At 46.7% G+C, this 23,144-nt stretch overlaps 1 protein-coding gene across 1 annotated transcript; it reads right to left on the bottom strand.

The window, feature by feature from the left end:
- On the bottom strand, nt 1-11,551 carry ZC3H12D (zinc finger CCCH-type containing 12D). Its single transcript, XM_037392272.1, has 5 exons — nt 11,137-11,551; nt 5,765-5,904; nt 4,592-4,826; nt 2,513-2,619; nt 1-1,788 (listed from the first exon to the last, which is right to left on the bottom strand). Exons 1-5 carry the CDS (start codon nt 11,517-11,519, stop codon nt 773-775), a joined length of 1,881 nt encoding a protein of 626 aa, XP_037248169.1. The 5' UTR covers nt 11,520-11,551; the 3' UTR covers nt 1-772.
- Nucleotides 11,552-23,144: the final 11,593 nt, after the last annotated feature.

The following is a 23,144-nucleotide window of genomic DNA, read 5'->3' as shown; positions in this document are numbered from 1 at the left end:
CTTGGCATTATCTGGGTTTCTTCGTTTTTGAATTAACGACCCTGAGCCCTCAGTCCACATCAGGATTACACTGAAGATGACTTCCTTGATTTGACTTATATTGTCCGTGATCCCTAAGAAATGAACCTATAGGGGTGTGTGTGTATATAAATATATATATAAAAAATTATACCTTCAGGTGCTCTGGTGTACCTGCACCACCTGTGCTAAAGAGCATGTGTTCAGAGCATTGGATTATAAACATGAGACACATCTTTGAAAGCTCGGTGATAGAGGACTGCGTTCTCTCACAGAGAGCGCAGCCCTGTGCTAGGAGGAAAAAGCCAAATTACTTTCTATGCTAGCTGAGCACGTGGTCATGGCGTGGGGGTCCTGTAGAGAGACCTTAACTGGGGACTGCGGAGCATGGCTCTTCTATGGTCATTGAACAACAGGTTAGGACTTGAAAAACATGTCTAGTGTTTCAAGGCATTGATGAAGATCTCTGCCACCCTGAACCTAGTGAGGCTCAATTGCTGATAGCTCAGTTACTCTGAGCCTCCCCATTCCATTCACTTCCAGGCGAGGTGAATGAGATCCCGCTGCAGTGAATGACAGCCTGTGCCTTGACCTGATGCCCCAGGTGACATAGCTGATTGATGCTTAGACTTGTGCTCCTGGAACAGCTATAACCTTTGTCATAAAACCCTTTAATGACACTTAGTTAAGCCTCAGAATAGCATCTTTTTGCCCCAGGACTTGTGCTTGCCGGGAAAGGTTTAAGGTGGAAGCTTCACAGGTTTCTGTGTCTTTGAATCAGTAAAGTCAAGCTAGCAATATCCTTGATATCAGGGTACAAAGCCATAACGTGGTTCACCTCCTGGTAAGAAAAAAGGGAGCACAGCTCCCTGTGTATGCTTGCTTCGGGGGCAGAGGGTGGCCTTGCAGCTGGGGTGGGCCAGTAGTCACTGTAAGCCTGGGCTTTCTGGAAGAAACCCAGTCCATCGCTGGAGTCTAACAGAAAGGGCTGTGGTGGGGGCTGGCTGGGGAAACGGTGCTGGTGCTCGCTGTAGAAGTGAAGTGGGTCAGCAGGAAGAGCTGCAGGCTGTGGCAAAACACGGTGCTGAGTCTCCGGGGCCTGTTGGTGCTGAGCACTGTCAGGGACGTAGCGGCTCCTCTGACCCGTGCTGTGCATGCTGCAGCACTCCTGAGGCCAGCTATAGTCTGGGCGCATCCCACCCCGTGCCCGTGAAGGCCCCATTTGCTGCAAAGGGCACCCCCGCAAGCACGGGTGGTCCGAGCTACGGGCACGGTGCAGCGAGTACAGGTTTTGCCTGAGGTCACTGCAGCGATGAGGGCTGCCCATCACCTCTCTGTCCTGAGGGTTATGTATGGACCGAGTGTAGCCACAGGTGTCATCGCCGATGGATAACACTGACATCTTCTCCAGGAGCAGCTGGTCCTGCAGTGGCTCTGGCTGTAGCATCTGCTGCTCTGGCCCCAGGTCAGAACTGGGACCACCAGCCCAGGCAGCGGATGACAGCGCAGGATGGCTCCCCCAGCACCACGCTGGGTAGTGGGAAGCCCCTGTGCAGCCACTGGCTTCTTGCGGCATTTCTGTGCAGGTGTCGCAGGGTGCAGGCTCTGCACCGGTCCTGTACAGTGAGTGGTTACGCTTCTCCTCCTCTTTGCCCAGGCTTAGCGGGACCTTTATTTTGGCCCTGAGCTCATCAGCAACTGACAGCTGAACTTGATGTGCTCTCTCTGGGTGGTAAAATTTGCATTTATTGCCATAGGTGCATTTTTTACCTGAAAGAATCAAAACACGAAACAGGAGGTTGTCACCAGCACCCACAACTAACACACACATTGCTTCTCCCCCAGCACTGTGTATTTTGCAGGGGCGAGGTGAGCACAAACAGCAAGAGGGGAAGTGCTGTTTTCCAATTCAGTACTTTTGGCCCCAGATTTAAATACTGCTGACCTAAAATAGCAGGGTGAAGCTGCAGTGAAAGCAAGTTTCTGCTATTTTGGAACTGTCTGAAATTCTTACATGTTCTGGTTGCTGCACACAGTGGGCTGGGAGACCTGCTGCTGCAGAGGGTGGCTTTAAAAAAAGGTATAGGGATTTACCTCTGGGAAACCTGCACATCACTGGAAAGCTGTTGGGAGGGGAGGGAGGGGAAGTGTTTGGATGGCCATTCCCTAGCACTACACCGCAATTCCACTCTGCAAAGTGAAAGGTGTGTGCAGGCTGGGGGGTCAGCACAGCCACGGCGCCCGGTTCGGGTGCTGCGTGCAGGCAAGGATGGAGGAACCAGAAAGAGCCGGTGCCTTTGCTGGGGCTGAAGCCATTTGAGCAGGAGAGGGGAAGAAGCATCACACGTTTGTGCAGCGCTGTCTCGAGTCCCTACCACGTGAAGCAGGCCAGCACGAGGCAACAGCATTTGCCCTTAGCTGAAGGAAAGCGCCACTGGGAAGCAAGGGGCAGGAGGAAGAGGGGTGGCAGTTCACAGCACAGGGAGAAACCCACCATAGGGGCAAGGCTGCCACTTTGGTTGAGGAAGCACTGGCTTTTTGCTGAGGAAGTTGTTAAGAGTGGGTCCGTGCCGGCCTAACGGATCATCAGGAGGCATAAACCTGAAAAAGGAAAGAGTCACCGGGGTAGCAAACATACCTCGAGCTTTTGGAGCTGAAGTGCCATCACAGCTTGTAGCATGAGGTCATGGCAGAAAATCCTTGCCCTCCTTTTGTGTCCTGGCCTTCAGGACTCAGGCTGTTACTAGACTCACTGCCTTCTGCCTGCTGAGACAGCAGTGCCTTCTCCTAATACCATAAAACACCTGGGAAGGCACGGCAGCCCCAGCCCCATCGCTTCCTTTCCCTCTGAAGCAGCCTCTTCTGTGGCCCCAGCACTGGGATCCTCACCATCAGCTCCCTCCCACAGCAAACTCACTTTTCTCTTACTAAATACTTGTAGGAGAACGAGGACTAAAAAGCCAGCAGTTAATTCAGAGCTACAGCTGATGGTGACATGGTGCAATAAACAAGCCCAACCTTTTTCAAGGATTCAGTAAAAGGCTTCCTGCTATGAGGCCTTCAGAATGCTCATGTAAAACTGTTTATTATTCTGTGCCAGTACCTGAATGTAATGCTTCAGGAAAAAAACTAATTAGCTTCTCTAGACTTGTTTACAAATGAATCTGCACCACAACCCCCCTGGAACAGCTCTCTGCTGAAGGGAGTTGCAGGCAGGAGAGGAAGGGAGGCACTCAGGGAATTTGGTTATCCACATAATGGGACTGAAACCTCCAACATCAAGCTGTGGTTTTAGAGAGGTTCCCAAAGCTGTGCCAAAAGTGTTCTGCTGAAACTATTCAAACAGGCTTCACAGTAAGGAGGTAGACTTTCTGAGGGAAGGGCCCTGAAAAGGTGTGGCAATCCCTACAAAATAGGAAGGAAAATATCACATAAATATTTGTAACCCATTAGTAACTAGGGAAGAAACCTGGTGGTAAGGTGGGTGTCAGTCTCTTTTCCCAGGCCACAAGCAATGGGACAAGAGGAGATGGCCACAAGCTGTGCCAGGGAAGGTTTAGATTGGCTATTAAGAAAAGTTTCTCCACCAAAATGGTTGTCGAGCACTGGAACAGGCTGCCCAGGGAGGTGTTGGGTCACCATCCCTGGAGGTGTTTAAAAGATGTGCAAGTGTGGCACTTAGGGACCTGGTTTAGTGGTGGACTTGGCAGGGCTAGGTTAATGGTTGGACTCTAATGATCTTAAAGGTCTTTTCCAACCTAAAGAATTCTGTGATTCTGTTATGGACCAGAGCTTTGAGAAATACAGTATGCTGATGTTCAGAAGCTTCACTTCTGTGAACAACATCACAGGGGAACTGAAACCCAGTGGCAAGCACTCCCATCCAATTTTGGTGGCAGGATTGCCAAGACCCAGAGAGAGTAGCACTGCGTAAGGCAGCTTCCCTGCTTGCGCCCATCCGTGCGTGCTGGATGTCTCCGAGTGCATTTTCCCAGCCAGACTGATGGCCGATGACACCTCTGCTGCTAGGAAACTCAGACAAAGCAGACAAAGTTGGTGTATACCAACCGAGGAGCGTACAGCTCAGCCTCGCAGGCACGGCGCAAGTGCCTTAATGAAACCCTTCCCCAGGGGAGATGGTGAAGGGCAGAGAGACCAGTTCCTCGTCTCTTTTCTTGAAAGTCATCATTACAAAAACGTAGGGAAAAGTGCTGTTCTGCCTTGTAGGGGAATTAAAAATACTGCCAGATAGCCAGCCACCTCTCACGGATTTCATTCTGTTTCTTACAGGAAACAGAAATTAAAAGATACTGAGCCTTGGTTTAACATCCCAGTTTGGATTGGAAAGAAGCAAAGCTGGTCATTAATGCTGCCATTCAAATAGAGAAGTTCATTGAAGAGTGGCAGGGAAGGGCTACGACCAAAACTGAGAAGAAGTTACATACGAAAAGTTGCAGTAAATTCCTTTCAGAAAAAGACTTATGTACCCTGCTGCTGGTGGGAGGTGCACTGATGTTGGAGCTGACTTGGCCCGTAATGTTTGAATTCAAGATTAACAACAACTGTGTCTTACCTGTTACTGACAAAAGAGTACATGAGTAGTCGCTGCTCAATAAACCATTTCCACTCTGGGTTTTCATTCTGGAGATCCCGGTAATGGTCATTGGAAACAATAATTCCATCTTTCTCATAAGCAACTTTTACTATATAGCGATCATCATAGCAAACGACCCTCTTGCCTTTCACTTTCCGGGATGGGGTGTACACAAGGATTGATTGCTTTTCAAGCTCTTCAAGGATGTGCTGATCTAGTGGGGTCATTGGCAGAAATAAAAGGGGGGGGGAGAGAGAAAAAGATAAGTTAATTGATTAATAATGACCAGGTCTCAATCATGTGCTAGAAACCTACAGGAATCTCAAGCTGTTTCAACACTTTAGGCAACTTACAGTGGTGTGGTTTTCAGATGCAGGGATACCTGGTGGTTATTTGGCAACTTGAAAATTAGGTCTTTTACAAAAGCATCTACTTTAAAATCTGAGACACCATTTTGTGGGTTTTAGGTCTTATCTGCAACAGGATGCCTTGATTTCTACAGTGACCCCCTCTGGTGCCCTTTTTACTCTGCTAGATGCTAGAAGGCTCATAACCATCCTGATATAAGCTTTACTTGGAGATAAAATGTGTCTGGCAAAATAAATAAACAAACCTCTTTTGCTGCTATTGAGGACACTCTGACTTCTTGCCATTCCCTGGATGCAGAAAGGCAGATCCCCAGCCACCTCATCTGCAGATACCAAGTTGCCAGCACAAATCGAGCAGATCTATTTTCATACAAACTGAATCTCACCACCCTCCCACGGACTTCAGCTGATGCACTTCCTTCTCCTGGAAGAGGAACCCATGTAGCTCCTATGCTGGGGGAACAGGCTAACAGATAACAGCCATGCAGCAGTGAATGTTTTGGATACGGCCATCTTTGGATAATGTGTGCAACAATCTTGTCGTCTCCTGGCTGGCCTTAAAAACTCCGCAAACTCATGAGCTGACAAACCTGTAACTCAGCTGGAAGCAACTTGTGCTTGTAAAGCAGAAGGCTCAAAGCAGCATAACAAAGTCTTGCAAGCAGTTTTATCTGCTAGCCAGAAGCATGCAGCAATAAAATAACGACTATACTGGATCTTCACACACCCCCACCTCCAAACTGCACCTAATGGTTGTCAAATTATGCCCAGGACAGTGACCTACCTGCAATGGGACTGTCTTGTCGAGGGGGCTCCTTCCTCCAGAGTGGGACAAAAACCTTGATGTACATGTGCCCCCTCTCTCGAAACCAATCCACTGCCAGCTGGATACCCCAGCAGGAAAATACCTCTTTATTTCCGTGACTATTAAAAAAAAAAAAAAGAAAAAAAAAAAAAGAAGAATGGCGAGGCAAAGCTTTCAAGAAGCTTAGGGTTTTCTTTAACTAAGCCAGTAATGAAAAGGCAAAATAAACAGCTTGTGTGTCATACACCACTTTCCAAGAAAACAACCTGGCAGGGTGTCCTGGTTGGAGACATGCAAACACCTCCTCCAGTGGAACCAGAAACTTGTTCTCTGAAGCAGTCTGGATACTTAAGAACAGAGGTATCCTATCCTCATTTCTATGACCTGCCTGCTACCCAAGACTGTGCTTCCATCTGTGTCTGGCTGGACTTGGATCCTAAAGCACTGGCAAGATCTTAGGTTGTGTCAGACCCTTCGTGTGCCTTTGCTGATTACGGTTTGAGTACTGAGAGTTTCTTCTGGCGCAAGCAGAAACCCACAAGGCTCTCCTATGAGAAACAAAATGTGGGTATTTTCTTCTGTGGTGAAAGTGACATTCCCGATTTTAATGTCTGAAGCAGCTGCAAGTGTGATTGCAGGTCATTCAGCTGCTGACCTCTTCTGGAAACAGGAGTCAAACTATGGAGGAAGAAAAAGTAGAAGATGCAGGATGGGAAATACAGAGAACCTAAGCCAGGGCACCAAAAAAAGGACAAGACCTCAGTGAGATGGCCACAGGCCCCTCAGGCACATCTTTTTCTTGCCCTAGTCGGTGGATTTTGTCTTCATAGCACAGAGAGGCAGGAAAGCCCTAGGGCAGGTGCTGTAGAGGATGCAGGCAAGGCGGGTTCCGAAGCATTATCAATACCCAGAGCAAGACACAGAAAACAACCTCCAGAAAAAGTTAGGGTTGATATCCTTCCGAAGTTTCTCCTCCTCTCTTGAAAGTTCTCACTGTTTGTCATTTGCTTAACTAAATTTTGGCTGAAGTGCACGTGTAAAGGGACATAATTTGTTAACTACCCCTGCAGAAGGAGACAAAAATAAACTCTACACAAAGTCCTAAAATGGATAAATGCTCTCACAGTATCTACAGAAACCTCATCCCTGTACTTTGAGCTTTTTGAGTAATATCACCACAGTTTCCCTCAGGCTTTCATTCTCTGCAAAACGTCCTTGTAAATTACTCTCTTGGTTACTACACCTACCTGCAGTGATGGACAAGTCAAGTATGATGATGCTGTCTTAAATGCCTCTCCTATCACCATCCCCCAGGAATTCATCTCTAGGTTCTGCCTACATCGGCCTCATAACCAAAGCTCTGTTTTACACCTAATATAAGTCTCAGTGCTAAAATGGTGACCGCAAATGAAAAGTAGTGCAGTTTGGGGGAAGAAACCTGGTTGCTTATTAATAGATACCCAGGCAATAGGAAGTCTTAAAAAAACGTCACTAAGAATAAATGGTCTGAAGTGCTCAACACATCTAATCTCCATTCTTGAACAGCTGTTTTCTTTGGTTTTAAAGGATAGGATCTACCCAGGATAGGTATAAAGTCACCTGGACAGGTGAATTGGAAGTTCAGGTGACTTTTTCAGATAACTACCCTCAAAAGCAGGGGTCCTCAAACTTTTTAAACAGGGGGCCAGCACGCAGATGAAGTGGCAGGAGGTCATCTGCGGCTGCTTGGTTCCCCCCCCAGCCCCCGGCAGGGGTGTGTGTGTGTGTGTGTGTGTCTGTAAATACCGGGGGCCGGATTGAGGACCCTGGGGGGCCATATCTGGCCCGCAGGCCATAGTTTGAGGACCCCTGCTCAAAGGCAAGGCTAGGTACATCTTTAATGCCACAACTCAAATGAAGTCCAGTGACAACCTGCTTTAACATTGACTCACATATATGACCCTGTCTGCTTTAAGAAAGTAGCTCTAGATATTCCTCCAGTACAGAAGGTTAAGCACTCAAGCACAAGTGATTCAGCCAAAATGCCAAGCAGAGCAAGCGAGAGTGTTTCTCACCATTATCACTTCATCCAGTTGCTGCTGCATTGCTACAGCCAAAGCTGAGGAACATGTATCTAAAATGGTGTGTACACACGTGGCATGCTGCAGCATCGACACGACTGAACACCAACATCTGCCGTGCAACGGAGCAGGGGCTTTAAACCTTCACATTCTCACTGTGTGGTGAATTTATGTTGCCCGACAACGAATTGCCTCCGGTCAGCCACCTTGCCCATGCACCCTGTAGCCCATGGACCATGACTGATCTGTCATAACTGAGTCCCATCTCCCTTTTGCCAGCAAGCAGGTACATTGCACATGGGCCACAGGTCGGCAGGGCCCATCTCCCAAACAAAAGCAGCAATTTGGCCTCGCTGTGACTCCAGCAATTAACCTGTAATTAGTATGCAGTGACTCCTTCTTAAATTGTGCAATTCCAACCCCTTTAGGAAGAAGTTTAGTCCAAACAACTCCTTTTGAAAACTGCAAATGGCACCATCTCCGCCCTATGGTGACAGAGCATCAGCCACAGCTTTGGCAGAAGGCAGAGAGCCTAATGCATGACTCCGCTGGCCTAGAAAAAGGCCTCTGTACCTATCACAGCTTAAAAACTAGGTGTAAGTACAAGCACTAGACTAGATGGCTTCTTCAGTGTGCAGTGAATAGGGTTATGGCAGTTCCCTTTTCATATTAACTCAACTCTATTGATTTTTTATCACTAGCCTTGCTAAACTGCCCTGCCCGCTTCCCGTGGATGGGCTGGCAGGCGGATAAGTTTCTCATTATGTCTGATGGAAACGCAAGGTGTACTGAGACACTTGGCTAGTGAGGCTGGCTGAAGGAAAGGTTATTTCCCATTCAGTTTCTATGGATAGGCTGATCGATGATTGAGACCACCAGCTCACCCGCTTTATTACCCTGGGGCCTATTCAAAACCTTGCACCCCACAATAGCCGGCCCTCAACACCGACTCTGAGATGCTCCAGAAACACCAGTCTTAAGATAGAAATACAAATGCTCAAAGCATTTTTCTTCACACAAGCAACTGCCTCTCCCAGCTTCCACTTTTTGACAGCTTCATTCCCAAACTGCTGCTTCTCCTGCACTTTTATGGTCGTTGGTGTTGATGATGAAGTTTATCCAGCAAGGAAAACTAACAGCCCTTTTTCCTGATTTCTGCAAGCATCCCTTCTCCATCTGACAGCAGCAAAGCAGAAAAATTAAAATGAGGATACCGAAAGCACTCACCAAGCCTGTCCCGTTAGCCAAAGCAAGTGCCATTCAGCACCACTTTGAAAGGCATCCAGGTGAGGAAAGCACCCCCTTCCAGGCTACGTCTGTTTAGTACAAACTGAACTGACAAGCTCAATAGTCTTCTGCATCATCCAGGTAGTCTTAAATTTAGCAAGACAGAGGTTGGGGATGACTGAGAAGAGCTGTAAAACCTTTCTGAAACTCAAAAGTACTTCACATTCCTTTAATTCTTTCTAGGTGAATGATGACGAAACCACAGCAGAACACCAGCTTTCAATAATCTAGCAGGCAAACATCTCTCAGACTCACAGTTTGGAAATTACTCTACAAAAATATTTAGATTTTACATGCCAAGAAGTACATGTGGCTTCTTGAAAACCCATTTAGGTGGGCACGTGGTCTAGGAAAGCAGTATGGCATACTGGTTCAAGCCATCTGCTGCACATTACCTGTAATGATGTTTGTTTTAAATAGTCTCTGTCTAGAAAGCTCCTATGCACAGGCTGGCACAGTGGGATGATCTCAGAGCTTTCCCAGAGTACTCCAAGCTCAAAACACACACTATTTATTTCAGTAGCCACAAACTTACTCTTGGCCTCCTGTTCAGTGGCAAGGGTGCATCTTCTGCTGTCTTGGAAACTACACCGTTCTCTGCCTTGCCCACCTCTGCCTGCTCTAAAAAAGGCCTGGTAAATAGGTGAGGGCCAGGTTGTGCCAGCAGAATGGGGCACGTGGCCAGTCAGCGGTAGCATTGCCCTTAACGCAATGAAGGCTCAGCTCGGCCACTCAGCCTCAATGGGGGCTCATTTCTTGTGTAGAGAGGCAAGAAGGATGCCCCAAGGAGGGTCCAGGGTGAAAATGCAAATGGGAGCAGGAGACCCTAACACCTGGCTGCCGAACTCACAGCCCAGGCAAGGCGAAGCAATTTTGGTCTGTTGCGTGTTTCTCATTCGTCGTGAGCTGCCCTGACCGAGGAACCCTCCGTTTTCAGATGGGATTTCTCCCTTCATCCAGAAGATGGCATAATTCGCTTAAGGCTCCAGTTGCTCTGGATGCCTGTGTCCTCTTTACCCTCTAACCAGAGGGGATGGGGTCCCATCCCACCTCACACCAAAGCTGACCGAAGGGGGAAGCCCTCCTCTGCCCTGTCCCAACATGCAGCGACAAGCTTGGCTTGGCCCTGCTGTGAACGGACAGAAGTTAGGAGGGAAAACCGATGGATACCCAGCGTGTCGTGGACTCTGCCGGGCCTCCGGCTGTTCACATTGCTCCAGTAAACAGAGGCCAACCCACTGCTGTATTTGTGCTTCCCATCCACACGGATGCGCCGGGCTCCCCCTCGGTAAGGCTGCTTTCACCGTGCCAGGACGCTGCTTAGGAAATGTGATTGGCCAGGGCGAGTTGTTATGACATTTCCCAGAAGCAGAATTAATTAAGGAGGAAATGAGACTATTCAGTACAAGTCAACTATCAATTCCCTGATGTTTCCATAAAAAAGAAGCCAAAACAAAACCCAACAAAAATATACAAGCCAGGAACATTTCTGGGGTTTACTTGCAAGTCAGAACACCACAACTGTGATGTTGTTAGGAACCAGTCACCTGTCTTTGTTTTCTCTCTCCTTCTTAGGTTAGCTGGGGTGTTCTGTCTATCCGTTCATCAGTTTTTCGTGGAAACTCCTCAGCATATATATTTAGAGATCCTAGGTTCCCATTTGAAAAGGCAGGGAGACAGCAGGGGTGAGCTAAAGGGGAGGGTGAGCTGCTGAATCATAGCGCCCCGAGCAGCAGCGGGGAGCTGGCTGTTGGCTTGTGAAGGGTCAAAACGCGGAGCGAGCCAGCGATCGCATTTGGTGAGCGTCCTTATGGGCATAGAGACAGCAGGTCCCTAGAAGCCGTGCCTCAGCCAAAGAACGGGAGTAAGCAGCGGTTCATGCCACCGTGGTAAATACATCAACGCATCTCTCACCAGAGGAAAAAAACCATACTTCAAGCCATCAGCTTTAAAATTCAAAAGCTTCAGAGGAAGAGAGATCCCTTCCAGGAAAACAGAGCTTACCTCATTGCGACATTGCTGCCGTCGATCACAATGGGTCGCAAGTAACTAGAAGAATCACTGCCATCTTCTCCAGGCCACTTTGATGCCGGTGTAGTGCTACATGATCCACGGGCAACAAGTTTTAGCGGGGAAGGCCGAGCCTGGCTCTCCAGAGCTTGAGGTTTGCTCCCCATCCGAATCAGCTCTTTCAACACATCGTCTTCCAAGGCTTCTTGGCCCAGGTTCTCCAGCACTTTGTAGATGTCCTGCTTACCATAGCCCAGCTTGCAGAAAAAATCCAGCTTGCTCTGGTGCACTTCCACCCCTGCCGTAGAAGCTTTTCTGGAGCATGGTGGTACTGGTTTGCTAGAAAGTGAACTGGCCAGTGCCATCTTAGCAGGCATTTACGCTCCTTTAAACCCAGTGCCCCTGTTGTCCCAGCCTTGTCCAACAGGCATCAGCTTTAGGGAGGGAAAGATTAGAAACAACAAAACACAGGCGTTAAGGAAGAATGTGCAGTATCAGTTATTTGCCCAGCGCACAGCAAAGAGACTCTCTGATAGCTGTCTCTGAAGAGACTGTCCAGTCTTCTCCCAGCATTAAAGCATTTTTCTGGCCCACTCTTATTTATAAAAGCCCTGAGCGTCCCGTGCAATGTTTATCGCTCTCCAGGAGTTATGATGTCAGACAGGTGTCACCCTGCTTCACGAGCCTTGCAAGCCTGCCAGCACACAGATACGCTGTATGCGTAAGTTTGTTCCTCAGACTTACCTCACAGGAAACTATACGAAGGACGGTGTAACCGGGGATTTTCATTTTGCTCAGTGTGGTTTGTAAGCCACAGATAAAAATCTGTTGAATGCTGTTGGATGAGCTCAGATGCCATAGCAACTTAACAACTATAGCAAATTTCATCAAGTGAATTAAGGAAACATGTTTGCAAAGTAGCTGGGAACACTGACTTTTTTTTTCTTTTTTTTATAGTTTTATGTTTCCTAGTATATGTCCGTCTGTGTATACACAGACATACCTTATGAATTTCTGTCACTCATCTGTTCCGATGATGCCTGGCTTACTCTTTTCCTGTTATTTGCTGTTTCAGTAAGGACTACTATATTGAGAGAAGCAGCTTGTTTTTTGAAAGCTGTCAGGGCAGTGGTTGGAAGCAGGCAATCTGAAAAGCAGTTTCAATTTCTCTTATATTTATTGACAAAAGAAACTGGTAACTCAGAAATGAGTGTGCAGGAGCAGCAGAAAGGTACCTCAAGCTTCTCCAGAACTGCACTATTTGCATTTCTGGTCTACCCAGTAAGTGAAGGCGATGCGCAGCATCCACAGGTGTACCCAGCACCGCTTCAGCCCAACAAGTGTGACAACAGAAGGGCATACACCGTGACCACTCATCCATCAAGCCAAACATCTCTGGTCACTGGTGGCGTACCTGCCCTGAAGCTTCTCTTGCCACATCTCTGCAATTATTGGTGCTACCTGGATAAAAGCTGTGGCTGGTTCATCTACCCACATGTAGGGCTTAAGGGTGGCCCCTCTTCCCTTCACTAGCTGGCAAATGACACAGTATTAACTGACCGAACAACTACGTCCGTGATGAGCCCAGAGCCACAACCACACTGCACCCATTGGCTCCCCTGCCCAGCCCACCAGCCACGGGCCACCCCAGGAGCTCCGAAGCTAAAACCATCTGAAGGAAGGCACCGAGGACCTGGAGACAGGAGGTGGGAGAGAGGCCACAGTGCAGCACCTCCTCTAGGCATCAGAAGCCGCTCCCCCCCCCCTCCCCCCCGACTGTGGGGAAGAAATGTGCATTGGGTTCAGTTAATTTAAAACTGATTATTTCAGCAGGAAAACTGGATAATTAGTTGTAACCCTACCTCATACAACTTTGACCTTTACTTTTCTAAGTAACCTTATAACTTTCAGGTATTCTGTGGAAGAAATCTGGCTGTCTGTCAAAAGTGATAAATAGCATCAGTAAAATAAAAAACACAATCCCTTAAGCACGCCATATACATAAGGGGAAAGCAGTTACCATGTGCATTTTTCCACCTCAACCAGAGTGCTGCTTAGCATAGCCAGTGGGCTTGACTGTTTTTCCTCACAGTACAATCCACAAGTCTAACAGTTTTTACATCTAATCCTTTTTTTTAATTCATGGGTTGAAGATGTAAAGGTATTTGTCTACTTTTCATTACTGAAGTGGTTTCTTAGCTTTGAAATAGCTACTCACTGAACTAAAATACACGAAGGTATCTTTGTACCTAAATGCAGCTGAAGCTGTTGCAGCTGGGCTCGCACTGTAGCAAACCCTGCTTCCAGGTGTGCCGGCAGTGCCTCCAAACACTTCACATTTACTACTTGATTTTTATTTTTTTTTTTTTTATGTCTAGATTATTTTAGTAAATCATTGTAAAGGAACGACTTTAGTTGCTGTCTATCCTCAGGCTGAAAAGAAAACATTTAATACTCATTTTAATAGCCATCACTATTATTTTTTAAACTTGTGCACCTCTCTTTTTTTCAGTATCAGAGCGATTTCCCACATTGCCATCATATTGTGCTGTGTGTATGTTTGTCCTGGATTTCACCAGAAAGCAGGTTCAATTCAACCCTTCAGAATTCTACCGGGCAGCTTTCCAGCTGCAGAGGGTGCAGAGGCCACCCCACCGCACACCCTGCACCCTTTGCAGCCCCAGCAGCACACACCAGCACACACTGGACGGACGGCTAGATGGACGCTGCTCACCGCATCACATTCCCAGCCCAGGAAGCCCCAAGCCCGTGGTCCGGGTCTGCACCCTTTACTTCCTGGCACGCAGCATTTGGCAAGGTTTGGCCCTTCTGTACAAGCCACAAACCCCTTCGGCTCGGTGAGCAGGGGCAAAGCCGGGAGCGCTGAGCTCTGGGTGGCTGCCGGGGGCTGATACTTTATCGGCCATCACTGGCAGCGTGCCAGTTCTGCAAAGGTAACCACTGGATTTCTGCTGCAGTTTGGCCAAACGTGAAGACTGAGTGATACCGTGGCTGCCGGGTTTTCACAACAGAGAGAGTAAGTTTGAAACCCTCAGGTAAAAGCCTTGGTCACAGCCAACACTGAGGTCGCCCTTCTAAAGAGAGAATTAAAGGACAGTAAAACCACTAGCCTACACATCAGTAAACAGTGGAGTGCCCAAGTCCAACAGGCTAGTTGGGTGCTAATAACCAGCACAAAAACACATGACAAGAGGAAAAATTGTGCATCACGGAGTCCTGCTTTTGCTATCACAAACAGGTTGTAAAATCCCATTTGTAAACTTTATGACCTTCATTTTCAAACTGCTTAGATTTCCTCCTGCCACTTTTTTCCCTCTGTCTCAGCAGATCCCTTGGGAAGATGCTCTTGTTTTCCCTCCACTGAAAGCCAAAGCCTTCTCATTTCCCGCCTAAATTTATCCACAGGTAACCACGTGCTCATCCTATGTTTAAAAAGCTTGAAAAGCACCCCTCTCATCTGTGGTGTTCTGCCCCCTCTTGCATACACACACACAGAGGGGATACCTCTAGTCATGTTTCCAAAATTCTATTTTAACCTTAATGTTTTAGCTATTAAGAAAAAAAATTACTTTTGACCAAAAAATTGGGAGACCTATCAAGGTCTTCTGTCTTTGTTATATTTTTGACAGATTTGGAAGATGATAAAAAAATAATTTGAAAGTTTTGTAAAAAATGTCTAAAAAAGTAGTGGTTACACTCCAGTTCCTCATCTCTAATGACTTTAAAGAATAATTTCTGCCTCGTCCTTCCACCAGGCTTTTGTCCCACTTGCGAGCAGGCAGAGCAGGACCAGGTGTCCCACAGGTGCTGCTGAAGCAACTCCTCCAGCGGCCTCCGGCCACGGAACCACAGCAAGGATCACCTTGGCTCAGGGGGTTGGGCTCCTCAAAGCCCCCACCAAGGCCCTGTCCTGCCACACAGGGCCAGAAGGGACACAGCCCCAGCCGCACCTGGCGTTGGTCAAGGCAGAGCAGGTTTGAGTCTTCTCTAGACCAGGCGTGCGTGCTGAGTAATGCCGGGAGCGCATCAGCTCCCTGCCACGCTAGCGTTCCCCTGAACGCCTCAGGGCTGGGCCTCCTCGTCCTCCTCTGCCCCCGAGAACCACGCTGCAAGTCACCTGAGCCCGCCAGACCACCCCAGCCCTTCCACAAGCTGCTTCTCTGGAAGCAGGTGGCCTGCTCTGCTTTCAGAAAAGCAGGAAATTTTGCTTTCACAAAGTAGAGATGTACATAAACTCTTAAAAACAAGACCAGTCATTTACCGTCTTGTTGACTAAGAAAAGATTTTCTTCCCCACCTTCCCTGCTGCATTTGCCAGAAATAATCAAACCCAACTCCGCAGGGAGCAAGCTGTGCTCAGGGGCAGCCCCACTTGCTCTGCACCTTACCTGACTGCTGCTTTTTCTGTGTCCCAGCAGCACCGTCCCACCACTCGCCAGTCAGAAGTGGGACTCGGAGCAGTACCTAGCTTACAAGGAAGTCGCCAGCCTGTCTTTGGAGGCTTTATGGCAAGGTTGATGTCAACTGAGAGCAAACAAGTGCAGTGAGCAAGTCAGAGCTCACTCTGCAGGAAGGCTTTACTTCCTCATTTGGCTGGCCAAGCTCTCATTTAACTGTACAGGTTGATAAACTTTCACTTCGTTTTTCAAAAGGTAAAAAAAAAAAAAAAAAAAAAAAAAAGGAAGAAGAAGAAGGAGGAAAAAAAAGAGGTTCCCAACACATCTCAGTTCTGAGTTACAGGCAAAGATGAGTCAAACCCACTGTCGTAGGGATCCACAACAACAGCCAGTAAACAAAATGACATGTGAATTCTGGGGCAGTGAAAAGTTTTCCACCGGGGATGCACTACCATGCTATTTTAGCCTCATCCCCCCAAACATCTGGCAAATTTCTAACCTTCAGGGACACGTGGAAAAAAATGGTTTTTTAAACAAATCAGCATTTTGCTAAGCACCTGATATTGCAAAGCCTCATTCAAACACCTCCACATCTGAGGGAACCCGCTCTGGGATACCACAGTAAAATATCAAAAACCAAGCGACACCCCCTACCCTACTGGTGCCTCCATCTAAAGATTACTTCAGAGACACACAGCCTGTCCACAGTAAAGACCAAGGCACTTCCCAATAGAAATCTGAGGTTTTCCTCTGCTTCTTCCTTACCTTGCTGTAAATACGCCCGAGATCCACTTTTAGGCAGCAGGAAGGGTTGGAGACTCAAGGAAGGGTTAACCTCTGGGACCCTTTGGATGCTTTGGACAGCTCTGCAGGCAGGTGCCCTCTGCCCGAAGGGCCAGGGAGGGTGGGGAGACCCTGTTGCAGAAGGAGAGCACCTCTGCCACTGTCACAAGGTGACACGGCAGAGCAGGGCTGCCCCTTCCTGGCTAGAAATTCCCCCCTACTTGCGTACTTTGTGGGAGGAAGCACTGTGACCAAACCCTTTGTAGTGGCATCCCGCTCAATCCAAAGGCTGGTTGCTGGTAAGCAAGCCTCACCACTGCTTCCCAGCTGGTTCCAGTCGATGGTTATGCCTCTGCATCACACGCAGGCTCCCAGGAGCTCCTTGGGATCCACGCTGCCCTGCTGCTGTGTGACAGCAGTGCCTGGCCAGGAACAGGATGAACGGGCAGCACACCGCCTCACCTATCCTGCCTCTGGCACGGAATTTCTTCTGATCCACAAAGGTCTGCCTGGGCAGGTTGGCAGCTACAGAAATAGGGAAGTGTTCTTAAGGTCACAACTAAAGAAACGTGTTAGTTTTCTGCTGCCCGGAAGCAGAACACCTAGAGCCTTTGACTCCATATCCTGGAGAAGGATCTTTGCTCAATTTAAACTTGCAGAATGCCCCGTAGCTCATCACAAGACCACCACAGAGCAGTATTATTGGAAAGGAAAGAGAAAGTTGCTGTGTTAATTTATAATCCAGGAAGGCAACTGAGCAAACCATACAACATTGCATAGTATCATTATAACTCCTACTTCTCGGTAGAAGAGGGGGTTTTTACTACATAAATAAGAACAAACCAGAGCTTATAAAAAGAAACAAGAAGAAAATCAGATAAGAAAATTTTGTGCTCATCTTTCATTAGTAATGAAATGACTAAACCCATCTACTGTAAAAAGCCATGAGCCAAATATTTCAACATCATTGAAATTGCAGTCAGCCAGGAAGACCCTTCCCCAGTTCCCAGTATCTGTTTTCAGGAGCCTTCACCTAGGTGGATCGCTACTTGGGAAACAAAAGACCATGAGAAATAAAGGAGCATATTTAATTTTTCATATGGTCTCAAACCCTTTCACTCACCAGTGCAGAGAAACATTTGAGCACCCAAGGCTGTGGTTTTGTCGACGTTTCCCCTCCGCTGTGCTCCCTTGCACTGCCAGGCACACTGAGTTTTCCCAGTGCAAAGATTTAAGGCTGCTCAACGGCACTGGTGTGTTCAAGAGGGGAAGAGCTGCAGTGGGAGATGGTTTTGAGCGGAAGATCCCCCCGCTAATGGATGTTCCTGTGTTGAGCTGAAGACAGGATTTACAGGTTTGTGAAACAATTAGACCTTCACCAGCATCGTTACCAACCTCAAAGCAAGACAGCCTTGTCGTGGCAGCTACTGGAAGCTACAGAGAGGAGCAAGTATAACTTTCAAGGAGGGTCCCTGTGCGAAACCACTTTCCTGATGGTGCTAGATTTTCATATGGAAAAATCCTCTTGAAACTGGTAGTGTGGAACGCCACAGGTATTTTGGTCTACACACCCTGGTGAGCTATTTGCTTTGCTAAAGGAAACAGTCATGTATTGCATCAGCAGCAGGGAAAAGTGTTATTACCATCTTCCTCATCTGAAAAAGTTCACCTGCTAGGAAAATCAAACAAGTGTAGGTGGCCATAGTGTCATAGGAAAAGTTTCTTAGCCCTTAACCAACAGAAGACAGTAAGGATGAAACAAGTGCTTAATCAAATGCAGCTCTGTTGCCAGGAGTGTTTTAAATAGCTCCTGGAACTAATACATTCCCCATTCTGCGTCAAGTGAGAGTTTCTCCCTGCTGCCTTCAGCAAGACTTGGGTCAGACCCTCAAGCAATACTCCCTCCATTTATTCTCCTGGTTCACTAAGAACAAGTCACCATTACACAGTACGAGCTATGCTCCCAATTTTAAACATAATTATTACACACTATTAGGCAAAGTCTAGATGTTTTCTGCCAGTGAAATTCTCTCCCTGTTGGAGGCACTGGACATTTTGACTTGGAGACAGGTGTTCACTCAAAAAATTTGCATCACCAACTTAATGAGTCCTGCTAGAGCACCGGATCAGCTGTTGTCAGGCAATCCCCTATTCAGGATGGTAAAGAGCCAGGCATCTTTAGAAGAGGTATTTTCGCACGTTTGCCAAAATGACCGCTTTCTCTCCCTCCCCCAAACTCTGCCAGAGCAACAAGCTCTCCATCTGACCACAGGGCAGGGAGAACTGAGAAGAACCGATTTCAGTAGTACCAGTTGTGACTTCTTTTACTTCTTGGAAAATTACAATCCCATCTTAAGATCTGAGGTAGCAGGATCCCAACTTTTTTTGATCTAAAATATCTATTTTTCTTCTGCCTTTTACACAAAAAGATACTGCTATTACTCAAGTGGTTTCCACTGGGCTTATAATAAAAAGTACCTTTTACAATCAGAAAGTCGCAAACAAGTTTCAAGTTCAAAAGTTTACTGCTGTTCAGCTTAAGATTTCAGAAAGCTCTTGGAACCGTCTTTCAGCTTCAATGATTTATCGTATGCTTGGAAGACCTAAATCGTAATGCTGTTTACTGATGCCTTTTAACACAGCTCCCACGTTTAATCAAAATGATACTGGCTTGCTCACTGAGAAAAAGCACATTCTGTCCATAAGCAGACCAAAGTTTTACACAAAAACACTGCCCTGTAGCAAGTATTTACATAAACCTTAGTGTAATTTATCATTTTTCAAAGTGCTCATGCTATCTAGGGACAGCGTGTATACAACAGGTGATTTGATAGGAGAGACTTTATCCATGCTCTAGGAAGCTTACAAGCAAAACCTGTAATCCTGTTGTCGATAACCTGTAAGTTTTATATGAAAAAATCAGGCTATAAGAGGGTGAGATGAACAAAGACAAGAGCAGCAACAGGTTTCAGGAATGCTTCTGAACTTCTTGAAGTTTTTTAATGTAACTTCTTAAATGTGCGACTAAATTGCTTGTCCAAATAACTAATGGTTTGGGGTGGAGGTGTGCTTTGTTTTTTTCTGAGTTTGGTTTGTTCGGTTTGGGTGGTTGGGTTTGGTTTTTTGGTTGGGTATTTTTTTTTTATTATTTTGACAAGTGGAAGGAAGCAGGTACAGCTTACCTACAGGGAGTGGATTCTTGGCAGCACAGAACCAGGGACTCTTCCATCCATGCATGGGATTACGCGGAACGACTCAGCACACATCCCAAAGGAAGAACACAGGCATCAAGTCATCAAGCCAGAACAGGATTTTGATGAAGCGCACTTAGGTGTCACCAGCTCTCTAACCCACCCAGAGCACAACCTCAGTTGATGCTAAGGGAGTTTCACAAACTCATCCATGATTTTTGAGAAAAGAAACAGGAAGCCTTCAGCAAACAGGCAGAGCATGCACCAGGGTTATCATGAATGGTTTGGGGTAACTGCCTACTGTGTTACCCACCACTTGGATACAATCTTTACGCTACTTCTACTACTTGTGTGATATCCGCGGGATTAAAGAGGGATCTCTGCTGAACACCCCTAGCCTCTCTCACTCGCGCCTTCAAGGCTTTAAGACCAGACCCCATTCCTAACATGGTTATGGTCAAGTCCACCTCAAGTCTGCAGAGAGCTACAGAGAACTAAAGGAACTGCAATGCATGACTACAAAATAGGTCGCCAGCTTCCTCTTATCTGTGGAACACAACAGTTTACACACATGTTTAAACTGTTACAGATAAGGGAATTCAATAGAAAACTCTAAGAACTGTTTTTGTAAGCCTTTATTCTCTGAACAGAGAGCCTACAGTATGAAGAGCTCCCCTTCAAACAGGCCTCAGCTAAATCAGAAAGAAGCAGCTGATGTTTCTGCTGCGACATTTTCAATGTTATTCTCAACATCACAGAGGAAGGCAGGGGTTTTGTTCTGTTTTGGTTTCCAACTGCCACAAGCACCAAAGGCCAATACTGAAACTGAGGTTGAAGATAGCATTGACGAAAAGGAAACAAGGATAGGAAGCGTGAACTCTCATTAGAATAAAACAAATCAACTCTCCACCTGGATAATGAAAACTCCTGTGTACTCCAACACTTCTGGCAGGACAGGAACAGCAGGAAATGTTTGTGGTTTCAGCTGACCACACAGCTCATTCCTGTCAGTTCCAGGAGAACTGCATACACAACCGTACCTTCTGATGACCGCAGCAGCGAACCCCATCTAACCCAGAGAGCTCAGCAGTCCATGTGTGCACCAGGTGATCCCTCCAGCGTCAGCAGAGTGGCCTAGAAACTCAGGCTCATTTAGCAGTACCTAAAATTGCCTCTAAATAGAGACCTTTTATGCTGTCATTTAATGACCTGTCAATATCATTGAATTTTTTAACATTCACATTTGAAAGTTTAATCTTAAAAATATGAACAGGTAATTTCATCAATCTGAAGATACTGAGTATATTTTTGAAAGTATTACGGCATACTGAAAATCAGAAACTTGAAACCTTTCGGATGTATTTATTTTTTGAGTCTTTTCTGAAGACTCTTTGGCCACCAATGCAAATTGACTGTTTACTTCCACACGCTGCTTGCATAACATTTCAGTTCTGCAGCATCTACATGTTGCAAGAAAAAAACCATTTCTGCTGCTGCAAAGTGAACACACTCACCTGAAACAGGGTGTTTTTTTCTAAACATCAAGAGGTCCTGTATCTTCCACAGGTGGTTGGGGGCTAGCTGAAACCTAGGAATGCCCGCTGAAACTCTTTGTTCTATCAAGTCACTTTTACCATATCTCCAGCAAAAGGATCTCTGGCATTCAGCAAGAATCCATTTTTTTCTCAGTGGAAGTTTTTTTTCTATGACTGCCATTTCCTAAAAGCAGCGAGAATTCAATTGCTTTACCATCCCCACATCCTTGTCCAATTTGGCCAGTGTTTTTTGCATGTTGAAAACATGCTGTGGAAAAGAAGAACTGAGGACAGTACAAACCTTGTTTCTTTAACAAAGCAGGCTAAAAGCAGGAAGAGATAGAGAAAACCCGCCGCTTCGGCAGCACTACCCCAATGCATCACATCCTGGCCTAGTACAGTTCTTTGGAAGTCTTCTGGCCAGACTCAAGGCAGAAACTTTCTTGACAGGAACAGTGAGCAGTCCTCAGCCCCAGCCCGCCACCCCCACCCTCTCAAGAGCAAGCTTCTTGATCACTTCTCCTCCGGAGGAGGCTCAGACTCTGCAAGGAGGGCACACACCCCTGCAGGTCCCCAGGGGCTTAGGAACGTTTTGTCAGGAGACAGCTGCATTTCTACTTCCATGCTTTGAAGCACACAACAGAGACACTCGGCAAAAGGCAGCTTCTTAGCCAAATACACTTAGTCTTTAACAAAGCAAAGACAGAGTAAATGCTGCTGGAAAGCACATTTCTACATACAATACCCTCTGCATCCCAGCTCAGCTTGGGTCTGGACACTCTAGGCATCTGGCCTGGCCTGCTTACTCAGAATTTTCTGCCATGGGGTAAGGAGCTTTTGTTCCTTTAGTACCAGCCTTCCCACAGAAGCATCTTAATCCAAAGTTCACTTTCTGCATACAGCCTGTTCAAATGCTCTAGTCAGTCTAGTTCTGGCTCTCCAGGGCAGAGTAATTTGTAGCAGCTCTTGGCCGCCCTGAGTTTTAGATTTAGTCTTTGTCCTGCAGATCATGTTCAGATGAGGCGTATTAAGCGATAAAATCTTATTATCATCGGGCACTACGGCAAACATTACAGAGAAAACAATCACAGAAGAAAAAAGTTGAATTTATTCATCAAAGCAGACTGCCTCTGAGCCATCACACATTCCGTGGGAAAGGAAGGAAAGACAAATACTATTCCCCGTGTCTTGTCTCCCCTTCTAACAGTGCAAGAGCTCTCCTCCTCCGGAGAGAAAGAGGAGGACATACATGTTCTTAAAATGTATGAATACTGGCTAACACTGTTTAAATGGTGAAGAACAAGCCAGGCATTTAAGAGCCTACCAACTTTCATGAAGACCCAAGCTCTCGTAACACCACCTGAATTCTTCTGTAGATGAAGAGTTTTAACTCACCTACTTCTGCCACAAAACTTGAAAATCAATCCCACCTAAGTTTGGCAAGTACAATGTAAGTTACCAGTTCTGCGTTTCTGCTAATGACTGTTTTCTTCTTTCTTAACCACCCAACATAACCTGCCTGCCACCATGGCAGCTGGACCCCCTGACACTACAGAGGCCAGACCTTTAACAGTGACTACAGACAGGCAAAGCGTAAAGTGGTGAACCTCAGTTTTGAGAGGCATCCTCCAGCAATGCCACACAGCCAAGTGATCTGCGTAAATAAACCAGCAAGGAAGCGCGACGGATTTAGCATGGTACAGCACCTCTGTGGCCCTCATGAGCAGCACAGCAGCGCTTCAGCGCCTTTAACCACTGCTGCACCGTGGTGTCGGCAAATAACACCGACACGACTATGCCCACCAGAAGCACTTCATTTTAAAGGAAGGAAATAAAGTTTTGAGTATCCATATACAAATTGTATCTGCCCACTTTCTGGAAGAAGTGTGCACAGCACATTTCTGTCTCCCCAGGTCTTCTAATCACACTCATTATGACAGCATCTGAAAGTGTCGAAAGGTAAGCACAACCTCCTTGTAGAAAGGAGATATGACCTGCAAATCTCTTCACAATGAAGGGCAATTCACTTGTTAGTGCATGCTTATGCCTCCAAAAATCTTTAGACAACATTCCTTA

This window comes from Falco rusticolus, chromosome 6 (assembly GCF_015220075.1).
Source record: "Falco rusticolus isolate bFalRus1 chromosome 6, bFalRus1.pri, whole genome shotgun sequence".
NCBI lineage: Eukaryota > Metazoa > Chordata > Aves > Falconiformes > Falconidae > Falco > Falco rusticolus.
The sequence above is the reverse complement of the archived record's forward strand: the minus strand, read 5'-3'. Positions and strand labels throughout refer to the sequence as shown.

Coding starts and splice junctions, on each gene's coding strand:
- ZC3H12D (XM_037392272.1), bottom strand. CDS start 11,519: ATGCCTGCTAAGATGGCACTGGCCAGTTCACTTTCTAGCAAACCAGTA. Junction 5,905..11,136: donor GGCAGCAATGTCGCAATGAG/GTAAGCTCTGTT, acceptor TTTTTTTAATAG/TCACGGAAATAAAGAGGTAT. Junction 2,620..4,591: donor TACTCTTTTGTCAGTAACAG/GTAAGACACAGT, acceptor TTCCTTTTTCAG/GTTTATGCCTCCTGATGATC.